We start from the raw sequence: 20844 nt of genomic DNA, 5'->3' as shown, positions 1-20844 counted from the left end.
GCCTGGGCTCCCTCAGACAGGCCTGCCCCAGGGCTGCCCAGGGGAGACTGGGCTGAAGGCTCAGGTGTCAGCCCCCATGCCAGAGCTGATAACAGTCAACAGCAAGAGGAGCTCTGTCATCTGGTTCCAGACGGCAAGGAGCCGGCGCTGGTGGTGTGGGCGTGGGTCACGGGAGCTGGCACAGGTCTCCCTCGCTACCAGGCACATTCCTCCCCGATCCAGCTTATCCCTGAGTTGTGAAAAGTGAGCCTCGTTCCCTCTGGTGCCAGATGAGGCAATGGAAATACAGTATCACGAACCTGATCCCTGCTTCTGCCTCTTCTTTCTTTTCAAAGGCACGGTTTGGGCTTTCTCTATTTATATCCCTCGGGGCAGAGGGCTCTGAGGTAGAAGCAGTGATGAGTGCACACCACCTATTTCATTCCTTCTAGGCTCCTAGGGAACCAAGGGCTCCCCTGCTTTGCAGTGGGGGGTTGGAGGCAAGGAGTGAAGTTTTGAGAACAGTAGACTTCTCCGACCCCCCTCCTTTCCCCAGCAACAGGAGCTGGGGTGTTGCGAGCAGCTGGTGTGACTTCGCGGTGCTCCCAGCCCGTTTCCCACCTCCTGCAGAGGCTGACTCAGATGCCCCTGCTCCTTCTTGTCCTTCTTGACCTTCACCCAAGACTGGGTTTGGGGAATAGTCACTGTATCCTTTTCTGTCTCTCCAGATACCCCACCACTGGGACCCCAGAGTTTGGGCAGCATCTGTAGCTAGTGAATAATTCAGCACGCGCAGCAAAAGCTAATCCAAAGTGATACTGTGGCAGGAGGCCGCCGGGGGCGGCTGGAAAGGCGAGCCCTGCCCTGGAAAGACAAGTGCTCTGTAATGGTAACTTCATTATATAGGGTTTCTGCCCTGCCTGAGAAGGCAGGCAGCTGCACACCTAAATATTACCGGGGTCCTGTGACTCCAAGGGGGCTCAGCGGCCTCATGGGCGTGCCCCGCTGACGCGCTGGTTGCGTCCCTTTGCGCCTTCCTAGAGCGCAGGGGTGGCGTGTGGAGTGCTTTCCTGTACGCTTCTCCTGTGGTCACTCGTGCCAGCCCATGGCAGAGCCCGAGAGACGGGAGGACGGCCCACAAGTTCTGTGTTTCAGTCTTCTGCTTTTAGTGAGGGGTCCTAAGTTATTCTTGGCAACTAGGGTGGAGTGGAGGGTGCTCTGTTTCCTAAAAATTGCCCCAGAAGAACATAGGGCTTCTCTCTGGGTCACTTTCTCTTGGACCTGTCCCCAACGTCCGCTCCCCCAGGAAAATAGGGTGGCTGTGAAAGCCTTGGCATCATCCCTCCTTCCTACCTGCCTGGCACCAATTTTGGTTTTTAAAAAAAGTGACCTAGTTGCATGATTCTCTCCACTGCCCAGCATCTGGCTCACGACTGTGCCCGAGGAGGACTCCCCAGACAGGAGTGTCACTGGCATTAGATGGGCAAAGGACCAGTGGGTGGCAGAGATGGCCTTGCTCCCGAGGAGCAGCTGAAAGGTGGCGTGCTGTGTGCGCGGCATCGCCCCGTGGCCTCTCTGCTGGGGCCTGCTTCTCCAGCCCCTTCGGCCTGTCCACATGCTCCCAGGAAACACGCCCACCTTGGTTCTCTAGTTCACCATAAAGAAGACGATCCTGCCTCCCACATTTCCCCAGAGGGAGGCAGGGCTCGCTCCTTGGTGACATGAGTTTCTACGAAAGTGCACTTGCTGGCTGGGTCCACAAGTGAGTGTGAGGGGAGAGACCGCTGAGTGCTGGCCGCCTTCCGAACCCCGAGTCCCGGAGGTGAGCCATAGAGGGAGCGGAGCCTTTCACAGAGGGCCCTAACTCGGAGATCTTCACAGCACATTTGGAGCCCGAGGGTTTTTTTTTAAGGCCTCGCCGTGTGTTCTAAGCTGCTAAATTTAGCTGCTTTTCAGCATTGTCTTTGCTCCTAAAGCCTATGACTTCTCAAGTTTCCTATCCTTCAGCATGTGTGGTTCGTGGGGTTTTTTTTTTCCCCTAAGACAAAAAAGTAAGTAGGAAGACTTAAAAAGGAGAGGGGGTTGTGGGGGAATGAAGAACAATAACAAGGGCAAAGGAAGAGACAAGAAAGAAATGAACATTTAGAGAACTAAAGAAAGAAGATGTATGGCATGAAAATTAAGGGAGGAGAGGACAGAACTAGATTAAGGGGACCCAGTGAAAGAGCGAGCGGGCTGGAGCTGCTGGCCATGCAAAGAGGACGGCCTCGTGAACAGGGCCCGGGCTTCCGTCCAGGGTCCCTCCAGGACGGCAGAAGCCCATCTGTCGCCCCCGGACTCAGGCTAACTCACAAAAGTGGAGAGAGCGAGGCCAGAGACACCTGCCACCACTCCGCCTCCTGAGCCTGCGCGTCAGCGGTGACCACCCGCCCAGGCCGAGGTGGGGCCTGCGTCTCTGCCAGGCCACAGAGCACGTAGGAGGGGAGCCAGGGCACGGCTAGGACTTACCAGGAAGGACGTGTAAAGGCACTTACGGAGCAGCACCTCCTCTTTGCCGAAGGATGGCTGCTTTGTGTGCCTGTCCTTTCCGAGCCTGTGGCTCTCGCCCCCGCTGCCGCTTCTCCCATGCCCACCGGCCCCACTCGCAACTGTGTTCCCCAGGGCAGCCACTTTTCTGGCTTTTTCTGTCACAGGCAGAGTCTTCCTGGTACCTTCTAAAATGACTGTGCTGGGCGTGGGGGGGCACGTGTACACAGGGTGAGGACACCTCAATGCTGGGGTGGGTGGGGCGTATGCATACACAGGTGGCGAGGAAGCCTCAGGACCAGCCGTCTATTTCAGGGAAACCTGTGACATGTCACGTTCCCATTTCATCTTCACTACAGCCCGGAAAACCAAGGCTGGGCTTCAGAAAGATCTCCAGGGCTCAGCTCATTCTGGCTCTCCCCCATCTCCCAATGCCGTAGTGTCACTCCCTGAGGCGTCTTCCTTCAGGCTGCCACTTTGTAGGTGCTGCCGCCTCCTCTTGCGGTTAAGAAGCTTGGATAAGGCCGTGTAGCTAGTGGGTAGCAGGGTGAGGGCTGACAGCAGCCTTCTGACTCCCCACCCTCCGCTGTGCCACCAAAAGTCTCCGCCAGCACCCAGGGAAGCACGTGTCCTCCTGCCACACTCCGACTTCCAGCCAGGCTTCCCAAGCCCCCCACTCCTCAGGTACTCCTCCCCACTGTTGTGGACACTGAGCATCAGAGCCTGTACTCACTTGACCAAGGTCCGGTAGCAAGTCTGGAACTGGGACCCAGACGCTGGGCTGGCAGCACCTTCCCATCAGGAGGCCTTGGGCTCCTGCCCCCCCCTCCCACTGCCCCCCCAGAGCAGGAAGCAGGCTTGGGAACATTTCTCGCAGGCAGAGACAAGAACAGACTCTAGAGGAAAAGGGATCTCTCTCCTGCTGGCTTGCCTGGCAGGCACCCCCCTGGTTCCTGTTCGTTCCTTTCCTCTTAGCCCACTGGCAGTGCAACGTGGCCTTGTAGGGAGCTCCTTCGGGTGCTTTCCTGAGCCTTCAGGATCCTGGGCAGCCTGGGGAGTGAGACCATTGAGGTCTCGTGAGAGAGCCCCAGGGCTCAGCTCCCTCAGCCCCTCCCACCCTGGTCTCCTGCTGCTACTGCCTTCTCCCTTTTCTCCTCTTTTTCGGGTGGTAAGGAAAGGTGACAAACCCTAGCTTGGTGGCGCCTAGAGAGGAGGGGGCGGGGACGTTGTCATGAGTGCGAGAGGCCTGGCTGTCTCACTGCTCCTACGGAGCTGGACTGTCTCCCGTTGCAGCTCAGTGAGATGACCGTGCAGTCATTTTACAGACACAGATGTTGAGGAAGGGTCAGTGATGCTAGGCACAGTGAAGGGTCTGGACTTCCTAGGGACAGCAAGACCCAAGACCTATTTATACATAAGCACAGTGCAAGAGGACCAGTGCCCGGTGCCAAAGCTTCGAGTGAAATCCGAGGGAGATCATCTTTTATAGACAGAGGGGCTGCCGGAAGCGCTCCCTTGACCCCCCGTGTCAGCTGGCCCCAGAAACCGGAGCCTGTGTTTTGCTTTTGCTAGGCTCCGGTCCTCACAAACCCCAAGTCATCTGCCGTCACAAATATCTGTAAGGTGTCCACAGGCCCCGGGTGTGGGCACTCCTACTCCTGGTGTTGTGACTGCAGGCCGGCTCTGGGCCCCAGAGATAGCGCTGGGCCCGTCTTATCTCCCTGCACCTTCTTGAGACTGGGGCCACCCGTCAGCATGATCCATGTTGACCCTCAGTACTTAAACTGAGTCCCTCACCAGGCTCAGGTGGATGCAGAATCCATGTCTTCTTTGACTGGTGACTCTGCCAAGCGAAGCTGCCCTTAGAGAGACTCAGCAGAGCCCTGAGCTCTGAGGCCTCCCCAGCACCCTCCTCATGGCGTGCTCTCCTCATCTGTGAACCTCTGACCCCCTCTGCTGGACACTCCCAGGATTTCCTGCTGGGACTGTCAAGATGAAGGCCAAGGAGGAAGAGGCTGCTGTGAGTTCAGTTTAGTTTGATCTCGGGTGTTTTTCCAGGGCAGTGCTACTGGAGGTGGGGTGGGGGTAGGGCAGGGAATGGGAAGCAGAAGCTCGTGGAGAAGTAGCTGCAGTGGTGTCCCGAGCAGAGAGTGGCTTTCCAGGATTGGCTGTCAGGGCAGAGGGACTCCCTGGATGAGGTGGGCTGCGGTCTGGTTACCGCAGAGGGAGGTGCCTTGTGAGCGGCACTACCTCAGGCCAGTGGGCAAGGCAGCAGGGGGAGAGGCAGAGGATTCCCCCTGAGCTGGCTGGGGGAGCTGGCTGTGTAAGGCTCCAGCCGTTGGGGCGTTGGAGAGCCCTTAGTCCTGGGAGCCTGGCCGGGAGGCCTAGTTCCATTAGAAGGCTGAAGAAGGGGGCCGGTGGGCCTGTGCTTCTGTCAGAGGCGCTGTGACGGTGGGAGGTATTTCTAGGCTTGCACCCTGGGAGGGGACAGGCAGAGTAGCCACTTGGGAGGGTGAATGATGCAGGTGCATGTGTACTAGAGTTGCTTCCTGTCACACCTGGATGTCCTCCTGTACACTGAACTCACAGCAGCAACAGCTGGACTCAGGGACAGGCAGGGCAGGCTGCGCAGCACCTCGTCAGAGCTCCGTCTACCCGCCTGGTGAACCCTTTTGTCTCCTCCCAGATGGGAAGGAGCAGCACAGGCCCCAGGGGAGGGGGAAATATCCCCGAGCAATCCGCCCTAATCCCAGGCTGGGCCTCAGACTGGAGATGGCGGCGGCGGCAGAGCCTGGGAGCTCTGGCACCCCCGCTCGCAGACCCCGGCTTCTCTCGGCAAGCCCAATGCTGCCCAGGGACTGTGACCCTGGAGCCCTGGCACAGCCTGCAGAAAGCTGGGGCCCCAGAGCCCCTGGCACCCCGTCACCAGCACAGCTTCGGGAAATGGTACTCACACAGGTGAGGCCCCTGGGGGTGGAAGGAGAGAAGCTCACGGATGTGGTTGGGGTGATGGGAGAGAGCCGCGTCTGCAGTGTCTGTCAGGTGGGTTGTGTTCTCCCTCTGGCCTCTTAGGGGGTGGCCCTCTCCTCTCTGTTGTAGAGAACGCTGGCTGGGACTAGGGAGGAGGCGTAGGCTGACCAGTGCTGGGAGGGCCTCTGGGGTCAGGCAAGGGGGCCTTGTGCAGGAGGCGAGAGAATCCTGGCACAGGTGCTCCCAGAAACCAGTGGCCATGAGTCACCCCACCTGGTGCCGGAGGAGCTGATGGGAAGTTAAGTAGAAGGGGTGTTGCCGGTCGTGGTCGTTTCTGTCCCCAGAGAAACTGTGACAGGGAAAGGGGACTGTGACGTTCCAATGAGCACAGACCCCAGGTGGCAGTGGAAGAGTCCAGAAGGGGCAACATGTAGGGCTCTTGGGGCTTTTGGAGAATTCAGAGGAGGCCCCAAGGTCTGGGGGCCTGATCAGGGGTCTGCGGGTGTGAGCAGACAGAGGGCCCTGTAAGCCATTTGTGTCGACAAAACGGCCCTCTTCGTAGCGGGTTAGAAATGAGGCAGCTGGGGGGAGGGTGCGGTTTTGACTAGAGCCCAGGGGTGGACCTCCGGCAGGAAGGCCTGGAAGCTGAGGGCTAGATGAGAGGAGTGTCGCTCTCTAGGAAGAAAGAGCAGCCCGAAGGGTCAGGGTGGGAGAAAGCACTCGCTGGCTGCAGGAGGCCGAGTAAAGCCTCAACCAGTGCCTGGCCATCCTGAGATCGTAAAAGGGTGCGTGAGTGTGTTTCCTCCACGCTGCACCTCAAATTCTGTGCAACGGCGTGATTGCTGGTAAACCACCCAGGGCCTGTTGTGCCCCAGGAGAGCCAGGAACCCCGGGCACCTGCCCCTCGACTCCCCCTTGTGGTGGCTAGGGTGTCCTGCAGGAGTTTTTCACCCCGCTTCGCCCCTTGAGCAGACGCAAGCCCACACACATACTGTCCCGCATCACGCTGTTATCTAAGCCTTCGCCTCCTGGACCTCTGCGGGAAAGCCGCTTAGGTTGCCAGGACCGGTGGAACCATTGGGTGGGCCGGCGCTCTCCCCCACCCCCTCCTCACCTGGCAGTGCTCCACCAGGAAGAGAGAGAGCAGCCCAGCAGCTGTGCCGCCGGTTTGGGAGAATGGGCAGCCCCTGATACCAGGGCAGAGAGCTGGGGTGATTTTCCTACTTACTCTGGCTGCAGTGCCAGGTTGGCATGGGAGGTGTCAGGCTCCCTCCCTCCCAGGTGCCTCTTTGTGTGGTAGGATCTTAGCTGGCTGTGGCTTTTCCTCCCCATGTGGCCTGGCTGATCTCCCTTTCCCTCTGGGAACTCACAGAAAAAGGGGGTCTGGGTGCTCTCCACCCCAAGAAGGGTTCCCAGATCAGAAGCTCAAGCCAGAAGTCAGCAGACCCAAGCATGTTGCTGTCACCTGGGACTGACAGCTCCCAGCACCACTCACCTGCTGGGCCTTTAGGCCCCTGAAGTCCGGGCCATGCTCAGGGCAGTATCCTGCGTGGACCTCGACCTGCTTGGCCAGACCCACAGGCAAGGCAGGCTTACACCTGACACCCTAGTTCCCCACCCTGGGAGGGGACCTGAGGGCCACCTGTTCCTGAACACAGGGCTGCCCTGCTGTCCTGAAGGGGAACATAGGAGTCCTGGAGCTCTTTTCTTTTTGTGTGTGTAAGGGGGACCTATATTAGTGGTGCCTTTGCAGCCCCTGAGCAGATGGCTATGGCATGAAGGCCCCATCTCTATGTCAGCCAGCTCTGGGAACCCTAACAGGAGCTCTTTGTGAATCTAGGGAGGTGCTGCCTGTCCCTGTGGGAGGGGAGTCCGTCTAGGAGCCCTCCGCAGTCCCTTGGGCACCGGGGAGCACAGGGTGGCGCACACGTCCACTCTGGGCCTTTCCCTCTCTCACACAGTGCCGTGGGAGCCTGGGTGCTTTCTGTCTGCAGTGTGTGTGCTGCCTGCCTCAGGGGCCCAGGATGCCGGGCTAGTGTTCCGAGGAAGAGCCGCTGTCCTGTATCTGGGCCGGGTTAACATGCGGGCTTGAGCTCGGGCCCGGGAGGAGGCGGGAGGCCTGGGAGTCAGAGCTGGGGAGCCCCTCTGATCTGGCCGAGTGCCTAATCTGGCTCCGCTTCGAGTTGCTGCAGGAGGGTGGGGAGGAGAGTCCAGGACCTGGGAAGCTGTGTGGAGGGTGCTGGGCTGTGGCAGGTCTCCTCGGGGCAGGGAGAGAAAAAGGGGAAGTTGGGCCCTGGACACTTAAGACAGAGCGTCCCAGTTCTGGCCTCCCCAGAACGTTCATCAGCTGAGTCTCTGTTAGAAGAAGGTCTTTACCCCAGCCCTGGATGGTGGGCACGCTGCACAGGGAGCATGGCACGGCCTCCCTAATTGCCTGGCGTGAGAGGGGCTGGTGGAAGAGGCATGGCCCTCCCTCCATAATCTCCTCTTAGATGGTGGGCTGAGCACAGGGGCCAGGTACCTGTGGAGAGTCCAGCCCTTCTCAGGCAGGAGAGTGGGGCAAGGGGCCACAGTGCTGGGGCCACAGCTCCAGGTGCGGTGCTGGTGGCCGGGCGTGGACAGAAGGCCGGGTGGCCTGGGCCCCGTGAGGCTGTGACAGTTTGAGAGGGAGCATGCTGGCCCTGTGGCCCACCCACTTCCATGCTCTGGCTGGGGGACCGCAGGAGTTTCACCTGCTAGTGACTGGGGGTTGAGTGATTGCTGTTGCTCCTCTCATTAGAATCCCAGAACTTTTTAGCCCAGAACTTCTGCTCCAGAGAAAATGTGACTGTAAGACGAAGTGCCAGGTGCCGTCCCGCAGACCACTCCACAGTAGGACACTGGGCCCGCAGCCCAGGCTGGCAGGTTGGGCCCTCCGTACCCAGGCTGTGCAGCCCTCGCCTCGGGTTCCGGGACACTGTCATCCCCCCTAGAGGAAGCCTGTGCCCACTGGGCAGTTACTCCGCTGTCTCCCTCCCCCAGCCCTGGCGACCCCTACTCTGCCTTCTGTGTCTGTGGATTTAACGGTTCCGGACGTTTCACACAAATGGAATCACTCAATATGTGACCTTTCGTATCTGGCTGCTTTCACGCAGTGTGATGTTCTGGGGGCTTGCCGTGTGGCAGTGTTCACTCCTTTTATGGTCAATGATGTTCCTCTGAGTGAGCAGACCAGCTTTGTTCGCCCATTCACTAACTGATGGGCATTCGAGTCGTGTCCACCCTCTGGCTATTGTGAGTGACTGCCGCCGTGAGCACGCGTGTGTGCAGGGACTTGAACGCCCATTTTCAGCTCTCTGGGTCTGCACCTGGGAGTGGAAGGCTGGTCAGGCAGTGATTCTACGTTCAGTTTTTGAGGAATCGCCACGCTGCTTCCCACAGCGGCTTTACCCTCCCACCACGAGGGTTCTAATTCTCCACAGCCTCGCCAACAGTTGCTTTCCTTTTCAAAATTATAGCCATTCTAGTGCGTATGAAGTGTCACCCAGTTTATTCTTACTTGGCTGTGAGTACCTCTGCCCGCCCCGAGGTTGGGTTGTCCTTGTCGCCTCACGCGCCGTGTCCGGTGTCACCCTCCGGACAGCCCTTGGATGCAGGTAGAATTAGTCCCCTTTTCTAGATGAGAAAACCGGGTCCCAGAGAAGTCACTGACGCACCCAGGGTCACACAGCTGGCGAGTGACAGGCAGGATTCCATGCTGGTGCCCGGATCCAGGGTCAGTGCCCTTTCCGCTTCCAGAAGGGCCTACGGTTTGCTGCTGCAGGTCTCTGCTGCCTTCTCCCACACTCGGCTTGCTCCGCCCTCCCCACTGCTTTCTCGTTTCTGCTGTGTTCTCATCATCCTCCCTTAGGTGAAGCGCCTTCCCTCCTTGTACCTCTCTCTGCCTGTCTCCTGCCGGCTCCTTGGCTCTTTTTCCCTCAGCCACCCCATCCCCCTTCGGTCCTGCAAGGACATGCTGCTGGGGGTGCCCGCCCAGGGCAGGGCAGGGCGAAGCCCCTCCCTCCTGCATGCTGCCTTCCTCCACGGCAAGGGCAGTGAAGGGGATGTTCTGTGACTGGAGATGCTAGCAGGCCCCGGGCATGGCAGGCCTCAGTGGAGGGGCAGTGAGGGGCTGGTGTCCTGCTGCAGGACCCCCAGGCTTGAGTCTGGCCCCAGGGCAGAGAAGGGGGCAGGCAGGGCGCCATGGAGGACCCAGGCCCCCGCAGCCCACCATCAGGCCCCAGCTGGTTTTCCCTAGTGTCTGTTCACCTCTCGTCCATGGGGGTTTCACAGCCAGCTGCAGCTCGGCTTTTCCACTTCTAAGCCGGATGGACTCCACACCCGGGGGAAGCTTCTGCTGCCAGTGCAGAGCTGTGTCACACTCCCTCGCCGTCCGAAAGCACTTTCGCCGTCCAGTCCACGCCCCTTAGTTCTCCCCACGGCCGATGGAGATGAGCAGAGGACAGAGCGCGAGCACCAGGCGGCGGTGCAGCCGGCCTGGACTCATCTTCTGGGTATTCCTGTCCTGCTCAGAGCGTGGGGACAGGGAGAGAGTTGAGTCTCTTTGGGCAGCGTGGCGGCCTTATAAGAGGGTCAAGTTCCTTAATCGTAAAACTATGTGCTGCGCATAGAATGTAATTTTGTGTAGTTCAGCATCTGTATTACAGCATCAATGCTGAGGAAATCTGTGGGTGTAATACCTCAAATAAGTTTTACCCCCCAACAAAGAATTGCGCGGCCTAGATCCGGACAGCGGGGGTGCCTTCTGCACGCCCTGCATGCGGCGCAGGGTCGGCCAGGGCCCATCTGTGTGACCTCGCCGCAGACCTGAGAGAGGATGTGATTGTCCCTGGGTCGCAGGTGAGGGCCCCATGACCTGGAAAGGCCCCCGAGAGAGCCCATGTGGAGCCGCCCGCAGTTTGGTGGGGCTGTTGCCTAACGGTATTTTCTGAAACCTTTGACCTCGGCTGGTTCCAGTCCTGGTGTGCATGACTGGGCCTCTTGCCCCGCCCCCACCGCCGGGCACACAGAGAACGATGATCTGACCCGGCCATACTGGGCTGTGCAAAAATACTTGGGGTTGAGCCATTTCCTGCCGTTTCCGCTGTTGCATGGCGATAAGACACTGGGGCTCGGCTGTGCAACGAGACCCAATAAGTAGGGGACACAGCCCCTGGAGAATGGGGCTCCCAGCCCCGGCTCACCTGCTCTCACCTGTGCCTTTCCGTCTTTCCTGTCTTCTGGGACCTTCCCCTTTCCCCCACCCTGCCTCCTTCATCAGTCTCTCTTTTTTTCTCCTGCCACCCTGATGTGCTTGGGAAGCCTGCTTGCCTTCCGGCGAGGAAAAGGGACTGTCATCTCTTTCCTGCACATTCACCCCCTTCCCAGCTGGGCAGCTGGTACCCCTGGGCCCCCCCTGACTGCTGCCTGCTTCCCTTAGCCTGTGGGTCACTTCTGGGACTTCAGTCTTCAGAGCCCTGGCCAGCGGGGGCAGGTGGGGGTCGGGGGGACAGGCAGGGTAGGGTAGGGTGCTCCTGCCATCATGAAGCGGAAGAGGTTGCTGACAACTCCAGAGAGCTGGAAGGTAAGGCGGGCTGGGAGGGGCGTCAGCAGAGGCAGGGTGACCCACAGAGCTGTATTAGAGGAGCTGCAGTAGGGAGGGGGGGCTCCCTGTGCTAGCCCTGGGGCCAGCGTGCAGGTTCTGGTTAGTTCTGAGGGACAGGCCTGCTCAAGGCAGCAGCCAGTGGGGAGGCTGGTCCGGAGGGACAGTTTGTCTCATCCTGAGAAACAGCACCCTGACTCTCCGATGGAGCCTCAGACCTGCCTGGACCGTGGGGCGGAGCAGCAGGAGCTCTGGGCTGGGCTTCTGTCCTCTTGCAGTTATGTGTCCCTGAGCAACTTGCTTGAACTCTCTGGCCTGCCGGAGGAACAGCTGCCCGGACGGCCTCTCGGGGGGGTGTGGGGATCAGTGAGGTGACAGGGGGCGGCTGTAAGAGAATGCCGTTGTTATTGTCATCATTGTTATTCTTTTGAACGCTCTTCCTGAAGTTTTCTATTCATCTGCACCCATTTTCTAGGTAGAGAAACCAAGTCCAGAGGTGTCAGGGGCCCCTGAGGGACCCCTGGCTCCCTGATTTACCCAGGCTTCCTCTACTGCCTTCTTTCCTAGGTGGACAAGGGGGACCTCGTCGCCCTGAGCCTCCCCGGTGGCCCTGGCCATGGTGACACCGACATCCCCATCAGCCTGGATGTGCCGGACGGGACCCCAGACCCTCAGCGGACCAAGGCTGCCATTGACCACCTGCACCAGAAGATTCTGAAGATCACGGAGCAGATCAAGATCGAGCAGGAGGCACGGGATGACAATGTGGCAGAGTATCTAAAGCTGGCCAACAATGCGGACAAGCAGCAGGTGTCACGCATCAAGCAGGTGTTCGAGAAGAAGAACCAGAAGTCTGCCCAGACCATCGCCCAGCTGCACAAGAAGCTGGAGCACTACCGCCGGCGCCTGCGGGAGATCGAGCAGAACGGGCCCTCGCGGCAGCCCAAGGACGTGCTGCGGGACATGCAGCAGGGGCTGAAGGACGTGGGCGCCAACATGCGTGCAGGCATCAGTGGCTTCGGGGGCGGCGTGGTGGAGGGCGTCAAGGGCAGCCTCTCCGGCCTCTCGCAGGCCACCCACACCGCCGTGGTGTCCAAGCCCCGGGAATTTGCCAGCCTGATCCGCAACAAGTTTGGCAGCGCCGACAACATTGCCCACCTGAAGGACCCTCTGGAAGACGGGCCTCCTGAGGAGGCGGCCCGGGCGCTGAGTGGCAGTGCCACGCTCGTGTCCAGCCCCAAGTACGGCAGCGATGATGAGTGCTCCAGCGCCAGTGCCAGCTCGGCCGGGGCCGGCAGTAACTCTGGGGCTGGGCCCGCTGGGGCGCTGGGGAGCCCCAAGTCGAACACACTGTATGGGGCCCCTGGAAACCTGGATGCTCTGCTGGAAGAGCTGCGGGAGATCAAGGAGGGACAGTCCCACCTGGAGGACTCAATGGAGGACCTGAAGGCTCAGCTGCAAAGGGACTACACCTACATGACCCAGTGCCTGCAGGAGGAGCGCTACAGGTAGGTGCCTCCTCCACCCTCGCCACCACCCAGCGAGCCCAGACGTGAGGTGACAAGCACCAGGTTTCAGATGCAGGGCTGTAGAGGCAGGTGGAAGAGCATCTGAAGGGTCCTGGGCTGCTGGGAGGGACCAGGGAGAGGTGCTGAGGAGCCTTCCTCTAGATTGGTCTGAGCAGCTGGGAGGTGGGAGTGCAGGCCCTATCGAAGGAAGGCTCTGCCTGTCTCAGGAGCTGTGAGCATCCCTACTTGATGCTTATGTGGTCAGTGTGCAGAAGGGAAAGCTGAGGTAGGGACCAGGTGCATAGCTTCTCCTCTGATTACAAGCCCTGACTCTGGAGCCAGGCTACCTGGGTTCAAATCCCAGCTCTACTGTCTACTATCCACCTTGAGCGAAGTCCTCAATGCACTCTGCACCTGGTTTCCTCGTCTGGGAGGCGAGAATAACGTGAATCCCCACTCGAAGCATCTGAGAAGTAAATGAGGCCAAACCTGTGAAGTTAAAGGGTGTGAATGCCTGTCACGGCCAGTGTGACTCGAGCAGGTCCCTCCTCCCCTCTGGCCACCCTGCTCTTCTGCTCCATGCCTCTCGTGTGGCATTGGCACTTGCTCCCTGAGTTCTTAGGGTTTCTATCCCTAGCACTTGGTCTTGTTTATATGTATGAGGAATGTTTAGAAAACTGCAGGGAGCCCTGCCTGATAACTAACCACCCCCACCTAAGAATCGTCTTTCCATATCTGTGCTTTCAGAGCACGGGTCGTACTGTGCCCCTGTGACGGCCTGAGCTCCGGGCAAACGCCTGAGCCGCTCTGCGCCTCCATCTTCTCCTCTGTGGTGGGGTGACTAGTGCTCACCTTGTGGGGTTGCGGGGGCGGTCCTGTGAGATAACCTGGGGGGAGTGCTCAGCGCAGCACCTGCTAAGAAGTGCTGTGGAAGCGGTGCCTTTCGCTGTCGCAGTGTTTCATCTGGGGCGGGGCGACACGTGGGGCTGGCCAAGTCATTGTTGAGAACGAATGGAACTGATCCTGGGGGGGAGGGGGCTCGGGAGCCAGGGCTGGTATCCCACCTTCTCCCTCTGCCAGGTACGAACGGCTGGAGGAGCAGCTGAACGACCTGACTGAGCTTCACCAGAATGAGATGACCAACCTGAAGCAGGAGCTGGCCAGCATGGAGGAGAAGGTGGCCTACCAGTCCTACGAGAGGGCTCGGGACATCCAGGTACAACCAGGGCCCCAGCCTGGGGAGGTCCCAGATGTGCTGATAGAGCTGGCAGCAGCCAGAGGGTGAGGATTTACAAAGTGGGGGATGATGGGCACAGACAGTTCCATCAGCTGGGGCAGACGGATGGGCACATGGATGAAGAGGGCAGTGTGGGGTGGGGTAGAGAGAGGAGCAAGGCAGGCCCGGGGCAGAGAGTGTGCCCTGTGCACAGGCAAACTGACTGGAGAGGGCTGCTGTGCACCCAGACCTTGGCTGGCAGCCTTGCCAGTGAATAGTGGGGGTTTCCAAGTGCCTCCAGAGGAAGCTGGGGTTGGGTCAGCTCCTCCTCTTCCCGTGGCAAGCAAGACTCCATTTTTCTACCAGCCTCCCCAACTAGTCATAAGTAAAGGGCTCTGCCCCCAGCTGCAGCAGCTCAGCCTATCCCTGCCTGGCCTTTGGCAAGGGCACGCCGTGCGTGGCCCCCTCCCACAACCCACCCCTCTGCCCCACAGGAGGCCGTGGAGTCCTGCCTGACCCGGGTCACGAAGCTGGAGCTGCAGCAGCAGCAGCAGCAAGTGGTGCAGCTGGAGGGTGTGGAGAACGCCAACGCCAGGGCGCTGCTGGGCAAGTTCATCAACGTGATCCTGGCACTCATGGCTGTGCTTCTGGTGTTCGTGTCCACCATCGCCAACTTCATCACGCCCCTCATGAAGACACGCCTGCGCATCACCAGCACCGCCCTCCTGGTCCTCATGCTCTTCCTCCTCTGGAAGCACTGGGACTCCCTCACCTACCTCCTGGAGCACGTGCTGCTGCCCAGCTGAGTGGCCAGCTGGTCCCCACCCCGTGCTCCCCTGGCCCCCAGCTGGCACGCCTCTCCAGGAGGCACCTGGGGACTCCCCGCTCCCTTGGATTTTTCATGTGTCTGGTTTGGCTTCCTGCCCAAACTGTCCATTCCAGCGGCTCCTGTCCCTTCTCTGTTCCTGCTTCCGTCTGACACCTTCTACTGTTGGCCTGAAGGGAGCCTTTGAAGGCAGCCCTGGCTGGAGGCAGTGGGGACATCTGTGGCCAAATGGAGCAGAGGTCACCAGGCTGGACTGTTTTGATTGTTTATAGTCGCACAAGACCTCTCTGCTGACTTGAATGCTGCTGGTGGGGAAGGCCAGTGAGAACAGGAGCAGGAGAGAGCCATGCCTCAGTCTTCCCAGCAAAGAGACCACCTGGTGGGAGCCACGGCTCCCCCTTGTGGAGATGGTCAGGATGAAGATGGCGATGGGAGGCTCTGCTGGCCCCAGAGAGAGGGGAGGAGTTTCCTAGCTGAGGGCACCCGTTGGGCCAGAGGGAAGGCTCAGCCTACCCCTCCTTCCTCCAGAGTTGGTTTGAGGCAGGGTTCTGGGCTGGGCCCTTACGGGAGCCAAAGGATGCAGGCTCTGGAGACCAGGTGGGTGTGGCTTTGGACTAGTGTTTTCCCTGTTATTCTTTCTGCCTGTCACTGGATCTGTTCTTTTCAGGGAAACAGGCCCAGGGACCCTGAGCCTCAGCCTAAGCCCTTAGGCCTCTGGGAGCACTTGGGTTCTATTTATTTATTTATTTGTTCATTTGTACCTAATCCCTGCTGAGCTCCAGGGAGAGGTCTGCCCCTTTCCTCTCTCTGAAGCCAGGGCTTATTCCGGGCTGTCGGGCACTTCCATACCATTCAGCTTCTGGATAATTCTGGCTGGGAGAAGTAGGGCAAAGCCGCCCAGCCCCTCTCCTAAGCAGCCTTTGAGCCAGGATAGGAGGAGCGAAGCTTCTCTTTTACGTCTATTTATTTTGTATGTGTGTATTTGTGTGGAAGAGGTGGTTTATTGCTTTATTTTTTTAAGGCTCTAGAGTGTTGTGTATGGTTTCTGTTCACATCCCAGCCCCCCCATTAGCACTTCCTAGAAGAGAGGGGATTTCTCGGAAAAGGAGAGAGAAGTCCCCTAGGACAGGGGAGGGGAGTGGCTTCCAGCTGATGTGGACCTTCCCGAGAAATAAATATCCTCTAACTTTTCAACCCTCCTGTCTGGTGTTGAATGATTAGGCTGTCTCCATGGGAGCCGCAAATCTCTCCCCAAACTCAGTGTTCTGGGTAACAAACTGGACCTCACCTGCTGGCCTGAGGTCTTCTTCCTCTAGGATCTGACATTGAACAAGGGCTTCCCTACCCTTCCCATCTGCTTTGTTCAGCCAAGGCTTTGGCCTCGGTGAGAGGGAGGTGAGATGACACTCAGCCCATCCAGCCATCCAGGAGTGCTTTCTGGAAGGAATGGAGGGGATGGGAAGGGAGGTTTCCATAGCTTAGAGAAGATAAACTACCAGAGACTTGGGTGATAGTATTCATACCCAGAGGTGACCACAAGAGGGCAGCAGAGCCCTTAATTCTTTCTTAGGGTTCACTCCCCAAGAGGCTTCTGTTGGAGTTAGTTTGGCCTTATCAGTGCTGTCCACACAGGGCACAGATCACCAGGAGCTAGAGCGTCGCCTTGAATATAGAGGCTAGGCCCAATGTGGCTGCATCTCCCACTCCTTGGCAGTTAAGGGCACCTACAGAAGGCACTGTATGTCCAGCAAGAACCCTGTGGGAGCTTAGGGGGTCACCTGAATCTCCCTAGTGAGAGAAGGCGATGCTGGCCTCCAGCACTATGGAAGCAGGAGCAGGTGGGGAAAGCACCTACACCAAAATCCTGGCCTGTAATTAGTGTACCTGTGGCCAACTCCCATTCTTCCCCGGGACTCAGTTTCCACATCTGTAAAATGGGACAGATGCTGTAGCCTCTAATTTCAAAGGGCTCTGACATTCTGTGATTCTGTAGGTCTGAGAAGTCAAAAGTTTAGCTGTGTCCACAACCTCAGGCTTGAGGGGACTCTGGGAGTCCGGGGCCCGGCCCTGGCAAGACCAGAAAGGGTGCCGTGCTGGTGCCATGAGGGGGCAACGCTTGCAGTTGCCTCTGCCTGCTGTAACCGGGGAGTTTCACCGGGTGACCTCGTGGGGCTCTCCAACGGTCACCCCCCTTCTCTTCCAACCGCATGCACATCTCCCTGGGAGGGACTAGGAGGAGGGCACATTCCTGGGCCCCAGGTGGGGGGACTGCTCCAAGCTGCAGACATTTTCCACATTCTTCCCCAAGGTCAGGTGCCTTCAGTGCACCGGCTCTTAATGTCACTGCCAGCCATAGTCCACACTGAAAGGGAGGCAGGAGGAGGGAGGGAGGGAAGACGTCATTCTCAGCCCTTCCTGAGGCTGCAAAGCAAACAGTCCAAGAAGAGAGCTAAGATCGGCTTCAGCTCCAGAGGCATCTTCTGCAAAAAGGACGAACAGGCCCCACGTTAGCCTCATCGAGACAACGTGGTGTCTAGTAAAGCCCTCCCCTAATTGGGAGTTGGGTTTTTTCCTCTGATGGTCACTGACGCTTCCTTGTTTGTGTTGGAGCCTATGAAAAAGGGGGTGAGTTGCCCCCACTCTGGACCTGCCTCCCTCTCCTGCCAGGGGTTCACAGGGCGGCCTCCTCTGTGGGGGACCATCCTCCTTCAGACTGCAGGGCCAAGAGGCAGGCTCCTCCCAGGGCATCTGTGCTGCTGTCCTGGCCCCGCGCCATGGGTTCAGAGGGCTCAGCCAGGCCCACGCGTCCTGCAGCCTCCACCTGCCCAGGATGGGGACAGCTTAGAAGTCACCTCTTCCTGGATGTGATGCTCTGCCACTGCAGCAGCACCTGGGCAGGTGGCTGGCCAGGAGCTGGCACATTTACTGGGCCTATGCAGAGCCGGTGCTCCCTGCCAGCCTTGTGGACACTGGAGCTGCAGCAGGTGCAGCCTGAGCAAACACCGAACTCCTCAGTAAAGCATGGGCAATGGGAGGTGATTTCACCCTGCCATCCAGGTTATTCCGGGCTGATTCCAGGGTGGGGAGAGTCGGAGGGGAGGAGAAGAGACCTGGGGCCACGGGGTGGGAGAAGAAAGGAGCTATCACGGGAAACAGCAAGGATCCTCACGGCAGGCTGAACTTCCCTAGCAGTGGGAAACTCCAGACTCCAAAGTACTTAGAGCATGGGTTTGGAGCCAGCAGACCTGGGTTCAAATCCCAGCACTGCCCCTCTCCTTAGACAAGGTTCCAACTGCTCTCACACCAGCTCCTTATCGGCCATTAAGAAAGCAAATGACATGTGCCTCACAGGTTTGAGGGGCAAGGCAGAGGACCTTCTGCAGGACTCGAAGGACATTCTATAGGACTTGAGCCTGATGCCTGAAACCCAACAAGGGACTAACCTGAGGCAGTGGTGACTGCTCCTGCTTCCTGAACTCAGGGCCTCTTCAGGTGCTGAAGAGCCCTCACAGAAGGGCGTCTAAGGCGGACCATGCAGACTGCACAGGCTGAGGGTCACTGCAGGAGTCCAGGCCTCAGTCACCCTCCATGGGAGCTGAGAGCCTTTCCCCTCGCCTCAGACACAAGGCGTCCCGGTCCCAAGGGGTCAGCGCCAGTGTGACAGAGCACTGATGAGGCCTGCCTGGCTGCCCGCACGCTGGTCCTGGAGCAGGTCAGCACACGGCGTCCTCCTCCAGACTGCGGGCCCCAGTGGCAACCAGCATCAAGAGGCCTGGGTTTGGGCCCCTGAGGCTCAGCCTTTTGCTGGCTGGGAGGTCCTGGAGCTGTTTCCTCATCTGAAACATGATAATGATGCCCGTGCTACCCACGTGGCAGCCCACTGTAAAGGCTCAGAGGAGATCTCAGATGTGGGTGCTTGTCTCCCCACACCCAGATCTCTCCCTAGGGGAGATACTTGTCAGGATGCTGCTGGACCATCTGGGGCCCCCAGGAGGGTTCTGACCTGCTCTTGGCCTGAAGGGATGTAGCCCGCTCCGGATGGAGCTGGAAGGAGCCAGCTTGGCCCTGCCAGGCAGGCTGGGGCAGCGGTGGGGAGGGAGGGAAGGCTAGGACTTGCCTCAGCGCATCCAGACCTGCTGGCAGCACCTGAGCCGACCAGAAGGTCAGTCCAAGTTGGTGTCTCTCACACTTGGGTCCTCCTAGGAGACCTCTCGCTCCTCAGCGGCCAATCCCTGTCTTTAGTCCTCTACTCCCCCAAGGCCAACTGCCCAGTTGAGGTATCCTGGGCCCAGTAGTGCTGGGCAGGCCACCTCTGCCATACCCCTGCCTCCAAGCAGCCACCCACCCAGTTGGGTCTACTTCCAAAAGCACCCAGAGAAGATCCCACGAGCTCTGCTGCCTGCCAACCTCCCGCCTAGAGGTTCTCTTGTTGCTTTACTTGGGTTGTCCTTGCAATTTCAGCTCACTGCTGATAAGACCAAAGTAAACACTTTGGAGAGAGCTCAGTCCCCGGCTGGGTTGAGGGCTCTGTTCTCTGGTCTCCTATAGGAAGGCTGAGTTCTCTCTGGGTGCCCACCTCTAGGTGAGACCCCCCCGCCACTTTCACCTGGAGCTGGGTCCCCTTGTTCTTTTTCTAGTTGAGGTCAGCCCCAAGCCCCCACAGTAAGAGTGGAGGAGAGGAGGAGAGAATTTCCCATGAAAATGGGCATTAAACGAACTCATGCCAGAGACAAGCCACCCAGACAGACCCGGCATGCGTCTCTGATTGCTCCCCCCTCTCACCCTCTCAGCCAGGTGGGGCCAGGCCAAGGCTGGGAGACCTGAGAGATGGCCAGTCAGCTGCTTACGGGGAAGGGACCGAGGCAGGGTCCCATTTCTTATTCTCTGTTTCCTCCTCTGCTGGTCTTGGAGCTCTCATCACAGTTGGACCCTAGAGTCCAGGTGTGTGACCCCCAAAGCACCCAGCATTAGGTTTCAATGAATACAAGAAACACGGGTTGTAGCGCTTGCCCTGTGCCAGGAACTGGGGTCACAAAGAGAAGCAAGACATGGTCCATGCTTGTACAGAGCTCACGGGGCAGTGGGTACATGCGCACGCACACGCACACACACACACACACGCCCTCTGATGCAGACACGGGCAGAGATGAATGCTGCCACAGAAGCTGGGTGGGAGGTCCAGGGACGAACTTCATTCTAATGGGGAGCTTTGGGGAGGTTTCTCAGAGCATTGGGGGATGGCTAAGAGGCAGGGAGGGAGAGCATCCCCTTGTAGAGGTGGTGTTGTCAGCCCCTGGCTCTGCAGGTGGCATGGAAGGCATTGTTCCATGCCGTAAGGGGATATGCGTCCATTTTCAGGGGAAGGGGCTTCCAAGTCCACTCCAGGGAGAAGGAGCGGGAATGAGGGCATCTTTCAGGAAGGGGAAAAGACCCTCACTCTGGAACCCCTGGGCCTTGGAGGCATCAGGGGGGCTGTTCGTGTGCCCAGAAGAAGAAGGGAAGCTGAGGGGAGCCGAGGGGACAAGAGGGAAAGGAGAGCGTTGGCTGACACTCGGATGGATGTGTGACACCATGGAGCAGGCCAGGCACCTGTCTGGGCCTCGACATCCCCTTCTCCACACAAACGGAGAGTTCAGGACGGAGAGGAAGGTGACTCTGCTTGCAGCTCCTAGTGTCGTGGCGGGGAGGCACGGCTTGGATGTGGTCTGTGAGCAAGAACACATCCTGGCAGAAAAGTGGGGGGAAGAGCAAAAGGGGTCCCATTGCTGGACACCGGGGGCAGGGGCAGCACAGGGGACTCCAGGAGCGTGAGGGGAGGGAGGCTGCTTCTCTGGACTCTCCTGGCCGCCCTTTCACTGTCCCCTGGGGGAGAGCCCCAAGATGAAAGAGATACCAGGGCTCTCCTCTCTGGTTGGCAGCTGGAAGATTAAAAAGGAAGTGGCGTTCACACGCCGCCATTGTCTACTCAGGTGTGACTTGAAGGTGTGGGCAGGCCCCACCCCGGCCGAAATTATGGCAACATCAAACCCTTTTCCCATCCAGGACCTTCCAGCCAGCAAATGCTTTTTGCATATACTGATCATTTTATCTTCACAACAACACCAAGGGGTGCCTAACGGTTGTCATTCGACTCCATTTTACAGACAAGCAAACTGAGTCTCAGAACGATGGGGAAACTTACTCATAGACACAGCTCGCG

General features: G+C 58.8%; 1 protein-coding gene across 7 annotated transcripts in view; it reads left to right on the top strand.

Annotated features, from left to right (window-relative positions):
- TMCC2 (transmembrane and coiled-coil domain family 2) overlaps positions 1-15839 on the top strand; it is a 34815-nt gene extending 18976 nt beyond the window's left edge. For 4 of the 7 annotated variants that reach the window (XM_024571549.4, XM_045182537.2, XM_045182532.2 and 1 more), the window contains 3 exons: positions 11663-12603; positions 13684-13819; positions 14314-15839. In XM_024571549.4, coding sequence (XP_024427317.1) covers positions 11663-12603; positions 13684-13819; positions 14314-14625 — 1389 coding nt within the window. In that variant the 3' untranslated portion in view covers positions 14626-15839. Of the gene's footprint in view, positions 1-4294; positions 4526-4730; positions 5464-10985; positions 11078-11662; positions 12604-13683; positions 13820-14313 lie in introns of those variants that run through there. The other 3 variants (XM_045182552.3, XM_045182542.3, XM_045182546.3) reach the window with 3 other exon arrangements.
- The last annotated feature ends 5005 nt before the right edge of the window (positions 15840-20844 follow it).

Source organism: Desmodus rotundus, chromosome 12 (assembly GCF_022682495.2).
Source record: "Desmodus rotundus isolate HL8 chromosome 12, HLdesRot8A.1, whole genome shotgun sequence".
NCBI lineage: Eukaryota > Metazoa > Chordata > Mammalia > Chiroptera > Phyllostomidae > Desmodus > Desmodus rotundus.
The sequence above is the reverse complement of the archived record's forward strand: the minus strand, read 5'-3'. Positions and strand labels throughout refer to the sequence as shown.